The sequence below is a fragment of the Schistocerca nitens genome, chromosome 1 (assembly GCF_023898315.1).
Source record: "Schistocerca nitens isolate TAMUIC-IGC-003100 chromosome 1, iqSchNite1.1, whole genome shotgun sequence".
Classification (NCBI taxonomy): Eukaryota; Metazoa; Arthropoda; class Insecta; order Orthoptera; family Acrididae; genus Schistocerca; species Schistocerca nitens.
The window spans coordinates 515,467,322-515,483,369 of NC_064614.1; the positions used below are offsets into that span (position 1 = coordinate 515,467,322).

Genomic DNA, 16,048 nt, shown 5'->3' on the forward strand with positions numbered 1-16,048 from the left:
TTCCGGTGCGGTTCTCCTCTTGCTACCTGCGACGGTCGTTCGCTGCAGTACGGGAAGCCAGGATCCGTTTACCTTAAGGCTTTCCTCTTTCTTGTTCAAACTGTTCGCGTGTTTTTGTATTTCTACAGCTTCTCTGAACAAGCGCGTGTGATAGTGGTTCTCTACAGCCAGAACTTCCGTGTCGGCGAATTTTATTACGTGGTCGGTCTCATTCAGTGCGTGTTCTGCCACTTGCAATGTCGGGAATATACCGCATACCATGCACATGCGGAAAAGTTTATGTCGGGATGACTGGACGATCCATTAACACCAGGATCAAGGAGCATAAGCGACATTGCAGGTTGGGGCAGGTGGAGAAATCGGCCGTGGCAGAACACGCACTGAATGAGACCGACCACGTAATAAAATTCGCCGACACGGAAGTTCTGGCTGTAGAGAACCACTATCACACGCGCTTGTTCAGAGAAGCTGTAGAAATACAAAAACACGCGAACAGTTTGAACAAGAAAGAGGAAAGCCTTAAGGTAAACGGATCCTGGCTTCCCGTACTGCAGCGAACGACCGTCGCAGGTAGCAAGAGGAGAACCGCACCGGAAATGACCGCGGAGAAGCCCTCGGACGTTGGCGCGCCAGGTACATATAGTCTGCGCCCGCGAGCTCGGCTCCAGTTCACCACCGGCAATGGAGGGTGAAGCTTTGACAATGCCAGCCACTCGTGCTGGCGAAACGTCAGAAAAATCATTAGATGAACGTCGGCCGAAGAACCCGAGACAGAAGCCAATAGGCAGTTTGTCAACAAGTGGCCACGAAAGCCTCAACAATTTTGTATTACGCCTCTACGGGGAGGAGATTTGCAGATTGTACCGACGCCTTGACCAACGACGGAAGAAGAAAGCGCGACTGATGTCCTCTCTCGCCTTTCTGTCACGGTGCCGAGATGAATGTGCTATACCGAAGTTCTTGAGATGCAAGCGCCTATTCACCACCGCCCAAGCACATCGTATCTACGACAGAATGGAACGAGCTTTTCTTCGTGAGCGAATACATACAATACGGAGAGACTTGGCAAGAACGGATCAGGAACTTCTGGACATTTTCTATCAACTAAGTAGCAGAATGCATCGAGACGACTGGGACAAGATCGACAGCATCACTCACAGGAGCATGCAGAACGAACTCGAGCGCTGCACCGAGCGACAGAAGAAAAAGTTTGAAAGATGCTGGAAGCAGCCCGACAAGGCGACTCCCGACATGTCACACACAGTGGTCAACCTCACTGAACGACAATTGACCGAAGAGGAAGTGTCTGTTCTTCAAAAAGGAGGGAATTTCGCTATCATCCCGAGAACCATACCTATGGAGGACATCATTGCCAACACCGAAGCAGCCATTCGTGCCCTTCCTTGTGAAAGGGCAGAGGAAATACGCACGGAAACAGCCAGGATACTGCGCCGAGCAAAACCGCCAGCTTGCAACCTGAAGAAAGAAGAGGTACAAGCCATTAAGAATCTCAACGTCGACAAGAGTATATTGGTACTGCCTGCCGATAAGGGGAATGCGACCGTCGTAATGAAGACCGAAGATTATGAGCAAAAGATCCGAGACCTATTAGATCCGACGACGTACCGAAAACTAAGCGCAGATCCGACGCAGCGTATCACACGGAATACGAATCGATTGATCAAGGCGTCTTCTCTGCCGGCGGACATACAGAGAAACCTGCGCAACACAGAAGCCCTACCACCTCGGCTGTATGGATTACCCAAGATCCATAAGAACAACGTTCCACTGAGACCGATCGTTAGCGCTCCTGGATCACCGACATATAAACTGGCAAAACACTTGGCCTCTCTGCTCCAACCACACGTGGGGAAGACCGACACATACATTAAGGACTCAGGACATTTCATTGAGAAGCTGAAGAAACTGAAACTTGCACCAAACGACATCCTGGTCAGCTTTGATGTTGTTTCGTTATTTACGAAAGTGCCACTCAGTGACGCTCTGGAGCACATCGGTTCCATTTTCCCGCTAGACATCAGAAAGCTCTTCCATGCATGTCTCACCACGAGCTATTTCACGTGGAATGGCGACTTCTACGAACAGCTGGAAGGCGTCGCCATGGGTAGTCCTCTCAGTCCAGTGGTGGCCAACTTCTTCATGGAACAATTCGAAGCACAGGCACTGGACTCGGCGACTTGCAAACCTAAGGTGTGGTACAGGTACATCGATGATACTTTCGTGGTGTGGAGCCATGGTGAAGAACAGCTCGGTGACTTCCTAAGACACTTGAACAGCCTCCATGCCAACATAACATTTACCATGGAAGTAGAAAAGGACAAGAAACTGCCATTTCTAGATGTGCTCGTCACAAGGGACGGCGAAAACCTGGGACACAGCGTGTATCGGAAACCGACTCACACGGACCGATACCTGCACAAACTGTCAAACCACCACCCTAGCCAGAAAAGGGGCATGATTAGTACGCTCGTAACGAGAGCAGGACGAATATGTGAGCCGCAACACCTCAAACGAGAAATGCAACACCTGGAAACAGTCCTGAGGAGCAATGGGTACTCCACAAATTATATTAGAAGTGTAACTGAGCCAAACACTCGGCGAAGTAAGGAACCAGAAAAAGAAATGTCGGGTACGGCCTTTCTGCCATACATTCCCAGAGTGACGGACAGAATCGGCCGTATATTGCGCAAACATGGCGTAAAGACGATCTTCAAACCGACAAGGAAGATCAAAGAGTGTCTTAGATCGGCGAAGGAGAAAAGAGACCCACTTGCAATGTCGGGAATATACCGCATACCATGCACATGCGGAAAAGTTTATGTCGGGATGACTGGACGATCCATTAACACCAGGATCAAGGAGCATAAGCGACATTGCAGGTTGGGGCAGGTGGAGAAATCGGCCGTGGCAGAACACGCACTGAATGAGACCGACCACGTAATAAAATTCGCCGACACGGAAGTTCTGGCTGTAGAGAACCACTATCACACGCGCTTGTTCAGAGAAGCTGTAGAAATACAAAAACACGCGAACAGTTTGAACAAGAAAGAGGAAAGCCTTAAGGTAAACGGATCCTGGCTTCCCGTACTGCAGCGAACGACCGTCGCAGGTAGCAAGAGGAGAACCGCACCGGAAATGACCGCGGAGAAGCCCTCGGACGTTGGCGCGCCAGGTACATATAGTCTGCGCCCGCGAGCTCGGCTCCAGTTCACCACCGGCAATGGAGGGTGAAGCTTTGACAATGCCAGCCACTCGTGCTGGCGAAACGTCAGAAAAATCATTAGATGAACGTCGGCCGAAGAACCCGAGACAGAAGCCAATAGGCAGTTTGTAATACGAATTAATATATCTTTGGTGCATTGAGCTGGCACCTGTATGAATTAACACATATCGTTTTTCTAATTACAGACAGACCTTATAAGTACCTCCTCTCCTACCTTCCAAACTTTACAGAAGCTCTCCTGCGAACCTTGCAGAACTAGCACTCCTGAAAGAAAGGATATTGCGGAGACATGGCTTAGCCACAGCCTGGGGGATGTTTCCAGAATGAGATTTTCACTCTGCAGCGGAGTGTGCGTGATATGAAACTTCCTGGCAGATTAAAACTGGAAACATCCTCAAGGCTGTGGCTCAGCCATGTCTCCGCAATATCCTTTCTTTCAGGAGTGCTAGTTCTGCATGGTTCGCAGGAGAGCTTCTGTAAAGTTTGGAAGGTAGGAGACGAGATACTGGCAGAAGTAAAGCTGTGAGGACGGGGCGTGAGTCGTGCTTGGGTAGCTCAGTTGGCAGAGCACTTGCCCGCGAAAGGCAAAGGTCCCGAGTTCGAGTCTCGGTCCGGCACACAGTTTTAATCTGCCAGGAAGTTCCATATCAGCGCACACTCCGCTGCAGAGTGACAATCTCATTCTAGACCTTATAAGTACTTACAAACGTACAACCATATTGTATTAAAGTTTGTTAGCATCCCGCGGTTACGAATTTACTTACGAATTTATTGACGCTTCTCTCAGACAAAAAAAAGATGGATTTGGATGATATGATTGGTCGCCTGTCACTGTTTTCGTCTTTTGAAATGGTGGGTGATATATGCACCGTGGCCCGTCCACCTATTGAATCCACGATACTGGACGGCTACCACCACGCCACGCGTTCTTTGTCACGGCACTTGACTGTGTCAGGCGGGGGAGGGGGGGTTCTCACCTCGTCGAGGTATTCGCAATACGTGCATAAAGCACCGGTACATGGACGTCCGGTGCCTAGACGACATCGAAGATGGAGTACCGCACGCGTCGGGCAACCGCGATCTGGACGCGATCAAAGGGGCCAGTTTGGAGTGCATTGCCGTCCTGCTCTAGACTGCTACAACGAAGTGCAAAACAAAGCCTCGAGGTATTGTGGACACGTGGCTCGCTGGACTCTTCCATTCACAGCATCGATGGAAGCAGTATTGTCCAGTTTAATTCCTAGCGTGCGTGTATTACGGTGTTTGAGAGGCTGTGTGCGCAGCCAGGAGCCGCTGCTGATACGGTAACTCACTTGGGCTTCTCGAGCGCGTCCGGTTCTTGTCGGCCCTTGCCCGCAGGCCTCGCTTCCGCCTCCAAGCTGGTCAGCACCTCCAGTACCAGCTCCACTTTTCCCTACAACAGCGACCATAGATGTACTTCTTTTCTACTGGTGAAAACTCGTGGTGAAGGTATTGTTAACATCATATATTATGAATATTTGGAACGAAAATATATTACAAAGGTGGAATGTTCTACTTAGGAACAGTTTGACAACATTTTCTAAGTGAATAAAAAATACAGATTTATACACACATCAACAAAAGTTTTGCGTCTCCTCGGTTCGGAGAGTTCCGGAACCTGTACAGAAAATCGAATAGTGATCAACATAAACATCATTTCCGCCCTTTTTATTGCTCATGAAAACCACACATTGCATTTTGTACCACCATACAGCGACACTTACAGAGGTGGTGGTCCAGATTGCTGTACACATCGGTACCTCTAAAACCCAGTAGCACGTCGTCTTGAATTGATGCTTGGCTTTATTAGTCGTGGCGTACTATCCACAAGTTCATCAAAGCACTATTGGTGCAGATTTTTGGACTCCTAAACGGCAATTCGGCGTAGATTCCTCAGAGTGGTTGGTGGTTCACGTCGTCCATTAACAGGCCTTTTCAATCTATTCCAGGCATATTCGATAGGGTTCATGTCTGGAGAACATGCTGGCCACTCTAGTCAAGCGATGTAGTTATCCTGAAGGAAGTCATTCACAAGATGTGCACAATGGGACCGTGAATTGTCGTCCATGAGGACGAATGCCTCGCCAATATGCTGCCGATATGGTTGCACTATCGGTCGGAGGATCGCAATCACGTATCGTACAGCCGTTACGGCGCCTTCCATGACAACCAGCGGCGTACGTCGGCCCCACATAATGCCACCCAAAAACAGCAGGGAACCTCCACCTAGCTGCACTCACTGGACGGTGAGTCTAAGACGTTCAGCCTGACCAGGTTGCCTCCAAGCACGTCTCCGACGATTGTCTGGTTCAATGGATATGCTACACTCATCGGTGAAGAGAACGTGATGCTAATCGTGAGCGGTCCATTCGGAATGTCGTTGGGCCCACCTCTACCGCGCTGCATGGTGTAGTGGTTGCAAAGATGGACCTCGCCATGGACGGCGAGAGTGAAGTTGCACATCATGCAGCCTATTGCGCACAGTTTGAGTCGTAACACGACGTCTTGTGGCTGCACGAAAAGTGTTATTGAACATGGAGGTGTTGCTTTCAGGGTTCCTCCGAGCCAAAATCCGTACGTAACGGTCATCCACCGCAGTAGCAGCCATAGGGTGGCCTGAGCGAGGCAAGTCATCGACAGGTCCTGCATGTCCGAACAACATCGCTTTGGTTCACTCCAAGACTCCTGGACACTTCCCTTGTTGAGAGCCCTTCCTGGCACAAAGTAACAATGCGGACGCATTAGAACCGCGGTATTGACCGTCTAGGCATGGTTGAACCACAGACACCATGAACCGTGTACCCCCTTCCTGGTGGAATGACTGGAACTGATCGGTTGTCGGATCCCCTCCGTCTAATAGGCACTGCTCATACATGGTTCTTTACATCTTTTGGCGGGTTTAATGACATCTCTGAACAGTCAAAGGGACTGTGTCTGTGATACAATATCCACAGTCAACGTCTATCTTCAGGAGTTCTTGGAACCGGGGTGATGCAAAATTTTTTTTGATGTGTGTATAAAACTTCGTACGATTACATACCGATACAACAACATATGTTCATTATATTTGGTTCTAAAAGACATTGCTTCAGGAGTGGGTGCTACTACATCTCCTACACCGTTGTAATAATTGGAAAGAATGCAGAGACGAAAGTATCGCTCTTTAACCAACAACATTTCAGTTACACTGATACCATACATTGATACCACACCTTCTCTCTTAGAAACATGTAACACTGATTATTCTCTAGTTTCCTTACACTTCCTACAGCTTGAAAACTACCTAATACCGTGGAAATAATTAATCCCGCAATCTGTCAGCTCACAGAGGCGGCACACGAAAGTATGGACGCTAAGGTAATGATGTCATGTTAAACACCACAATACTTAATAATTACCGAAAAACTGTTACACACAGGTCCATAACTGATATACTTACTTTCGTGTGTACTTAAACTTTTTCTTAATTCTCCACTGCTTGCTACATTATGCAACTCACGTGACTCTAGTGCTACCGCCATCAACAATATGTTCCTCACGCTCCTGACTGTACATCTCGCAACATATCTAGTGTTTCTATTCTAAAACGCAATCCAGCTAATACGGAATGAGTCGAGGCCTGTTCCTTCAATCCAACCGGCTGTTTTCCTATTAAACTCCTTTTTCTCCTGTCTCTTCTTAGTGCAACTTTATTCGTATACAGACATTTTAAACTGACCCGATGCACCTACATATTAAATTCCGTCTCATTGAAAAACCTGTAAATGAACTTGTCCCTCTTCATTACGGTATATTGTGACCGTGCTCGTTGGTGGGCAAGTTCTGCACCACCTGCCGCTCCTCCATTGCATTGCGATTGATCACACCTTCGAGTATTGTACGAGCTGACTTTTGTTTCCTGGAGCTCACTGGCGCTAACAATGAAATTTCCAGGTATCAGCACTGTTTCCGAGAGCAGAGATACACTGAAGAAAATAGGAACACTGCGAGGAGTCTCACAGTCACCCTGCAAACGGCCGTGGTAAGTAGCGAACCCCACATCAGGGAAGTAACAAATGGAAAAATAAAAAAAAAGCATACCGGTATTATCTGGCTCGAATGAAAACTACTTAGGCACCGCTTGCTACTTATCCTCACAGGATTCAAAAATTCTTCATGCAGTATTCATTTCTGAAGCAAATAAGTGTTTAATACTGTACCGTGTTTCCCAGGCAAACGCTATGGGGACTTCCCTGACACACACTAGAAGGAACACTCAGAATTTAACGCTTAATGGACAGTCATAAACTTCAGAAGTTCTGTTCAACACAATTTATGTTTTGTAAATTAAAGGTATTATAACTTGACAAGGGAATGAAGAACCAAGAAAGTGAGACAAACATTTGCTTTAACTCTTTAAGATAGTTGTGGTCAACGCTGCAATAACTGATTCACCAGGGCACACCTCGAGACCAGTGGTGCAAAACCGAGTAAACCAAACGCGGAAAATAAACCATCTTCATTTCTGCAAATGATAGTAATCTCTTAGATAAAGGTTAATTTCAGAAAAGGTTAATTCCGGAACTAGAGGTTTCCAAATAAAACTTACTGTTAAACTCATTTTAGAGCGTATATTAGACGTTATTTTATCATTGTACTTGCAATAGTAACTGACAAATGAATGCGAAATCTATTAACCTGTACGGCAAAACCTATATTTTAAGAGATGCGTACGTCGTTGCAAGCCTCTCGGAGTCGGAAACTGAGGTGGTTGAGGAAGTGAGGTATCTGACCAAAATGCTAACATAGCTGGCCTGAATATCAGTACTGAGAAGACAGAAGTGACTGCCCTCTCCAGAGGGCCAGCGTAGAGCTCCATGCTGAAAGCTGGGGATTTAATATTGGCTCACATATTCGTCCATTCAATCATTCGTCGCATTTCGTAGGACGCATTATCCAGAAGAAACTTCAGTACTGTGGACAGAGTCAAAGGAACATTTACAAATCAGTACGAAAGTCCAAGAGGGGAGTGATAATCTTACACTAACATTGTGCGCGACTGATCTGGAGAAGGCTACCAAACAGATTGAAAATGGAAAAACAGCTGGATTCGATGATATTTGAACAGATCAGGTTCAGTATTTTGACCTAACAGCAAAGAAATGGGTGCTCCAGCTGTTCAACAACTGTTCGTGCAGTTACCAATTTCCAAAGATGTAGTGGAAGAGCCGAGTAGTTGCCCTGATAAAAAATGGCAAAGACAGAGATAACCCAAAAACTTTAGACAAGCTGAGTTACTTTGACACTTCTACAAACAGATTTAAAGATAAGACTGATCTTAAATTGTCTGCTGCCTGTAATTGACCCCATTCTTATACCTCAGTGAGCTGGATTTCGTCCTGAGAAAAGTTTCACAGGCAAACTCCCAAATTCCACACACTTCATAGAAGATGGTTTAGAATCTCGTAAGGTGAATGGAGTAGTATCTGTCGTCTTATTATTAGTTTACTACACCATCAACCATTAGCTTGTGTTACCTAAGCTCCATAACCTGACCAAGGACCTCAGCCTAACCAGATTCATCGCTATTCTTCTTCACAATCGTAGGTTCTACTTCGAGTTTCAAGGATAGTGCGGCCGATGGAGGTTACAGAAGATTGTTCTCCGTCAAGGAAGTGTACAGTTCTCTGTCCAGGTCAATATGCACACAAATGAGCAACACCAGGTCTTCATTATGTGAAGATGATCTCTCTGTTGCAACATAGAACACACATTTTGAATATTTGAAAATCACCTTAACTGATGCTCCTGAAGTACTGTCAAGATACTGCAGAGCAAACCAGCTTAAAACACATCCATCTAAAACACAAATATGTGCTTTCCATTTGAGAAATCGGGAAGGGGGCACATGAATTATGTGAGGCACCTAAATATCTGAGAGTGACACTCGACATATCTCTTACATACAAGAAGCATTTCACGGAAACGAATTTTAAAGTCCGCGCCAGAGAACAAGCTCCTCAGAAACTAGTTAGTTCACAGCATGGTTGTCAAGATGAAACTATTCGACTGTTGCAGTCATACTGCGTTATTCCGCTGCAGAGTACGCCTCTCATATTTGGTGTAACTCAAGTCACCAAACAAGTTGATGCAGCAATCAATGACTCATACAGACTTATAATAGGCTTTTTTAAAATCTACTCCAACAGTGTGGTTTTACAACCTCGCAGACCAGATCCATTTTAGGTTAGAAGAGTAATGCACTAGCAAAGACTGAAATCCAGGAAGAGCTTTGTCAGAACATCAAACATACTCATAACCACAGATAGAATAGCCAAGTTACAACTGCATAAATCTAAGCACTCTGTTCCCTCTAGCTGGAAAATAGTATCTCAATTTGTATGACCAGGTTGTGATGAGGTATGGCTGACATGGAAGTTCTTGAATAGATTGTGGTCAGGAGGGGGGTAGGTCCTGGTTTAATTTGTCAAGATGAAGCTAAGACAAAAAAGACAACGTCAAGTGCGACTGTGGAAAAATCAGACAGTCACTTATATGCTTCAGTGTTGACTATGTCCAAACTCCAGGACGAAGTCGCATTCGGGAGGACGACGGTTCAATCCCGCGTCCGGCAATCCTGATTTAGGTTTTCCGTGATTTCCCTAAATCGTGCCAGGCAAATTCCGGGATGGTTCCTTTGAAAGGGCACGGCCGACTTCCCTCCCCGTCCTTCCCTAATCCGATGGGACCGATGACCTCGCTGTTTGGTCTCTTCCCCCAAACAATCCAATCCAATCCAATCCAGCACGAAAGATGAGTTGTGTCACCCGTCGGAGAATGCACTAGAACTGGCCAAGTTTCGGTCATATGTTACACAATGTAACATTTGTTAATTCTGTAAATATGTAAGTTTCTGTTAAATTGGTGTAAACTAGTAACTGTGCTTACTCAGGCTGACCTTAACCTAGCAATTCATGGAAGAGAGAATACTTCTTAAAACGCTACTGCTTCCTCAGTTACATTTCACAGCTGCTGCCTGTACACTCTACTACCATAATTTCAATACAGCGATATTAATATTCAAGAAAGAGACAGTTATCGGAATGTTAGAAGAATAGATGCTTGTTCACAATGTGTACAACTATTTGTGATGCTGCGAACAGAGATCTTAGATCATTTAATCAACGTGATTATATTATTTGTTAGAGAGTTTAATAAGATAGGTTTCTATTTTTATTTGGTATTTATAGGCGTCCATTAATTTCTTGCTTTATTTTGGATGAAAGATTCTTAAAGACATCCCAAGCAGAATACAAAACCCTAGACAACGTAGTAAAATTTAAGTGCAATTTCTTTCCTCTATTATATTATGGCTGTATAAATCACAAATGAATGGAAAATTATTTTGATTAATAACAACAAATATCATTAACGAGTCAGAGTACTGGGAAATATGTGCAGTATCATTTTCCTTTTCAGTATAGGACGAGTCTTTCGAGACTGTCCCCTATACGAGGTGCATTCAAGTTCTAAGGCCTCCGATTTTTTTTTCTAATTAACTACTCACCCGAAATCGATGAAACTGGCGTTACTTCTCGACGTAATCGCCCTGCAGACGTACACATTTTTCACAAGGCTGACGCCATGATTCCATGGCAGCGGCGAAGGCTTCTTTAGGAGTCTGTTTTGACCACTGGAAAATCGCTGAGGCAATAGCAGCACGGCTGGTGAATGTGCGGCCACGGAGAGTGTCTTTCATTGTTGGAAAAAGCCAAAAGTCACTAGGAGCCCGGTCAGGTGAGTAGGGAGCATGAGGAATCACTTCAAAGTTGTTATCACGAAGAAACTGTTGCGTAACGTTAGCTCGATGTGCGGGTGCGTTGTCTTGGTGAAACAGCACACGCGCAGCCCTTCCCGGACGTTTTTGTTGCAGTGCAGGAAGGAATTTGTTCTTCAAAACATTTTCGTAGGAAGCACCTGTTACCGTAGCGCCCTTTGGAACGCAATGGGTAAGGATTACGCCCTCGCTGTCCCAGAACATGGACACCATCATTTTTTCAGCACTGGCGGTTACCCGAAATTTTTTTGGTGGCGGTGAATCTGTGTGCTTCCATTGAGCTGACTGGCGCTTTGTTTCTGGATTGAAAAATGGCATCCACGTCTCATCCACTGTCACAACCGATGAAAAGAAAGTCCCATTCATGCTGTCGTTGCGCGTCAACATTGCTTGGCAACATGCCACACGGGCAGCTATGTGGTCGTCCATCAGCATTCGTGGCACCCACCTGGATGACACTTTTCGCATTTTCAGGTCGTCATGCAGGGTTGTGTGCACAGAACCCACAGAAATGCCTACTCTGGAGGCGATCTGTTCAACAGTCATTCGGCGATCCCCCAAAACAATTCTCTCCACTTTCTCGATCGTGTCGTCAGACCGGCTTGTGCGAGCCCGAGGTTGTTTCGGTTTGTTGTCACATGATGTTCTGCCTTCATTAAACTGTCGCACCCACGAACGCACTTTCGACACATCCATAACTCCATCACCACATGTCTCCTTCAACTGTCGATGAATTTCAATTGGTTTCACACCACGCAAATTCAGAAAACGAATGATTGCACACTGTTCAAGTAAGGAAAACGTCGCCATTTTAAGTATTTAAAACAGTTCTCATTCTCGCCGCTGGCGGTAAAATTCCATCTCTGGGACGTATTGACAATGAATGCGGCCTCATTTAAAAAAAACAATGCGCATGTTTCTATCTCTTTCCAGTCCAGAGAAAAAAAATCGGAGGACTTGGAACTTGAATGCACCTCATATTAGCCAAGTTATCTAATTTTGCATGTTTTTACCATACTTTATATAAACTGTAACACGAACATACCTTCCCATGGCCACCCGCAAACTAAGAAAGATTGTAGTGGAAACTAATAAGCAATGTACGATAATGATCGAAGGAGAAGAAATGAATTAGAATTTGTACTGCAGATGCCAGATCCGGGACACTTTGGTATAGACATACTTCGACCGTAAATTTTATTTCCAGTTCCTTGAAATTCAGTCGCGATATAAATCATTAACGAAATGTTCAAGAGAAAAGAACCTTCATGATAATGATTCCTAACATAATAAGATTTCGCCTGTCGTCATTTTGAGAGGAGCTGAAAATTTACTCAAAATGGCGACAACCATTAAATACCACTCAAGTAGATGCAGTGGCTCTACTTTCAAGTCGGAATCTTACAGGAAGCCGCAAAATATCAGGCCGTCGCCACTTCCCACCCTTTCAGTTTGAGCTTCGAGGCCTACCAGCAGCTACAGCTTCGTCACCGTCGCACACGCGCCATACTACAGGCATTTACCGCCTTATTGTTAGTAGCAGTTCCGATGTTCATCGGCTTGATCAGATTCCAGCAATCTCGCTCAGACACTCACGCTGTCTCGTTCGCTGGGCTCGCAAACCAGAGGCGCCAGCCCTCGGCCAAATATCGTTTTTTGCTCAATTCTAATTTTAGAAAATATAAAAAATTTTTTACACCTTATTCTTTCTTATTAGAGCTGTGATATCCTCTCACATTTCCCAGTATCCAACAAATCGGGGACTCCCTGCTAATAGGAAAGTTAGCGACGCGCTGCACGGGCGAATACTGCGTAGGTTATCTGCTTAAAATCCCGGCGGCCCGTTAAAACTTACCGCGCCCCATTTCATTGTCTCTTACACGAATTGCCACCAGATTCTCAATTTATACCACGGTGTATTTGTTGGAGGAACATCAGTATATTTTGCAATATCTACTGGTTTACTGGGTGTTGTGTGATGTCCTTAGGTTAGTTAGGTTTAAGTAGTTCTAAGTTCTAGGGGACTGATGACCATAGATGTTAAGTCCCATAGTGCTCAGAGCCATTTGAACCATTCTTTTCTACTGGTTTCATTTGTGTACAACAAAAAGGTGAAGCGAATCCGATAACACAAGTGGTGCATTAAAAATGTGCGTGTGAATACCTAGACACTTAAAGAGGATTCTACGATATATCCTCTTACCTGACTTACACAGTATTTTTGCTGCTCATTTTTACTGAAGTAGTATTTTGTTTACTTTATCTGCAGAGGAATTATTCCACGAAACAAAAAGAAGAAAAGGTATGCAAAAAAGCGTCTTCAAGTCTACGCAACGAGAGATATTTCTAACTACATATTTTGTTCAACGGGGCTTTTTCATTTCCTTTTCTATGCGTTGACAGCTTATTATCCATCGCTATCGTTTAACGTGTCATCATTCATGTCAGTTGCAGCTACCAGTACATCATTTTCGTTTATTTGAAATTAGAACCAAAAACTGTTCGTTATCTGTCACTTGTAAGTCTGTTCAACTACCGTCCGTGCTGTTAAGCTTGAGTCGTTGATTAGTGTGCTTCCCTAACGAGCAAACATTTCAGTGTTTGAACAAACATTTAACGCACTCAAAGGTAACTTACGTACATTACGAACAGGTGTGAATATAATAATCAACCGTGTAGAACATCGTAATTTTTTATGCAGTGTGACCCTTCGCTTACTGTTGAGAGGGAAGATTCCACCCACGCTACAGCAATGCTATTAATGCTATAATGTTTTAGTTTCCAAGTTTAATTTCATGGGCCACCAAATCATAGTCCTTGTCAAGGTTACATAATATATTTATAGGCAAGTTATTGTTATTTAGAGCTTCCAGCAGTTCATTATTATTAAATTGCACATGACTCTGGAGAGGACTGTGTTCGAAAGTCAAACTGAAAGACGGACAAAATGTTAAGTAATGAAAATATAGACCAAACCAGAAGAGGCCTGTGACTAAAGGAAATTTTCTTAATGCACATTTAATTCCTTTGGGAAGCTATAGATAACACTATGGATTATTAATGTATGCAAAACTTGTTTCAGTAGGAGACAGGTTATGATCTCAGCAACACATTCATTAAAATTAAAATAAATGCATGAAGCGTGAACATTAATAAACTGTAGATACGGATTCGAGAACGGAAAGGGAAGAACAAAGGTCCGATGAACATGTATCCGGAAATGGATTGTTTGCGTGCAACGACAACAAATCGTCCCACAACAGAGTACAGAGCTGCACAGCATGCACGTGACAAGAGATGTTCAAAGTGGCCTCCATGGGATTGCAGGTGAAAGGGTAGTAGCGGTTGTCACGTGGGATACACATAATCGTAATTTGGTTAACACCAAGTTAGCGGGCCACTTCCCTGGAGCTTGTACTAGGGTTCGTCTCAGTATCTTGTAGAACCTGGTCCTCTCTGAACGATCATCTGTCTGAAAGGAAGCGTGATCACCCAAATGCCCAAAAAGGGCTTGAAATGTTGTGTGATGTAGTTAGTTTCTACGAGGGTACTTGTTTTGGTACAGCCGTGCTGACTCTCGACCGTTTCCATCTACTTCGCCGTGCACGAACACCATCTCTATTTGTTCCCAACATGAATAACGGACCACAGTACGCTGCGTCAATCACACTGCCTGCAGCACACAAGGAACACACAGCACGTCGTCAGAGCAACTGTCATTCGTCAGCGCCGTGTACCGTGGCAACGATGCATTTCCGGACACGTATTCACAGGACCTTTATCCCTCCATTTCCAATCAGGAATCCGTCCCTGCAATTTGTCAGTTTTATCAATGTTCACCCTGAATAACGCACATAGCAGTTCTAACTGCTGCCGTATGGGACTGAGGCCTTGAGTACAACAGCAGCAGACGATAATAAATAATAATTTCTGCTCGAGAATCTAGAGGAAGATCTTTGTTTGTATACGACTTACTGGCGAAATAAAAACATTAAAAAATGCTGAAAAGTGATGCTAGAACCTGACATGGTACTGAAAAGATTTCAAAGTACAACACATGGGTCTTGATGACTGGACACCTTCGATCATAAAGCTGTTAAGTGGAAAGGCCAGAGAGAACACTTCTGTTCGGCAAATCCGACAAGCAGCGGGTGGTTAAGTCCAAAGAGGTCTACGGCTGTTGAATGTCAAGGATATATGGATGAATAAAGCGGACAAACGCATTTATTGGATGCGGTCTTTGAGGCCAGCACGGATCTTCAGACTCGAGAAACACTGTGAACGAATAAACATATGAATGTTAACTAAGAAAGAATGCCGTAAACTGGAAGAGGAAAAGCAGTTGCATACATTTGAAGCGTGTTGTACGTAGACTTACGGCGATTTTGTACTCGTTTTCCTCGCGTGTCCTGAAGGGCCACCAGCCGTGCGCCCTGCGCGCTCTGAACAGGTTGAGGGTGGGCGCGCCGCGCTCCAGCATGGCCAGCGAGCACTGCTTGGCAGAGGGGGCGCCCACAGGCAGCTGCCACAGGTTCAGCGTCACCGCGCCTGCCGCCACACGCCACACTCTTCAGACACGTTCCTAAACGCTGACTAACTTACGTGTAGTTACATATATACCAGGTGGTTATAATTAAAATTTTACTATTTAACACATTATAACACGGAAACTAATTACTGTACGAGTCCGAATCTTGGTAGCATTAATGTCAAGGACATGCGGAAGAGAAATAATGCAGAATCAGTTCAATTGAAACACTTTTAATGTGCTGATAGGTACATCGTACCATTACCTACCGATACCATCACCTCAGAATTCATCAACCGACCACGGCATAACAGCCCGGATAATTATAATGGACATGATACCATTACTGCCACACAAGGGGCGCAATGTGCAGCCTGCGGCGCGGCACGTTACTTTTTACCGCCCTGCCAGTATCCAGCAATGCTCATTTGTCTAGCTA

General features: G+C 45.0%; 1 protein-coding gene across 1 annotated transcript in view; it reads right to left on the bottom strand.

Annotated features, from left to right (window-relative positions):
• The window catches only part of LOC126258318 (otoferlin), a 198,490-nt gene that overhangs the window by 39,795 nt on the left and 142,647 nt on the right, over positions 1–16,048 (bottom strand). The window contains exons 14-15 of the mRNA XM_049955637.1: positions 15,460–15,629; positions 4,558–4,658 (exon numbers count right to left, since the gene is read on the bottom strand). Of these exons, the coding sequence (XP_049811594.1) occupies positions 4,558–4,658; positions 15,460–15,629 (271 nt within the window). The remainder of the gene's footprint in view (positions 1–4,557; positions 4,659–15,459; positions 15,630–16,048) is intronic.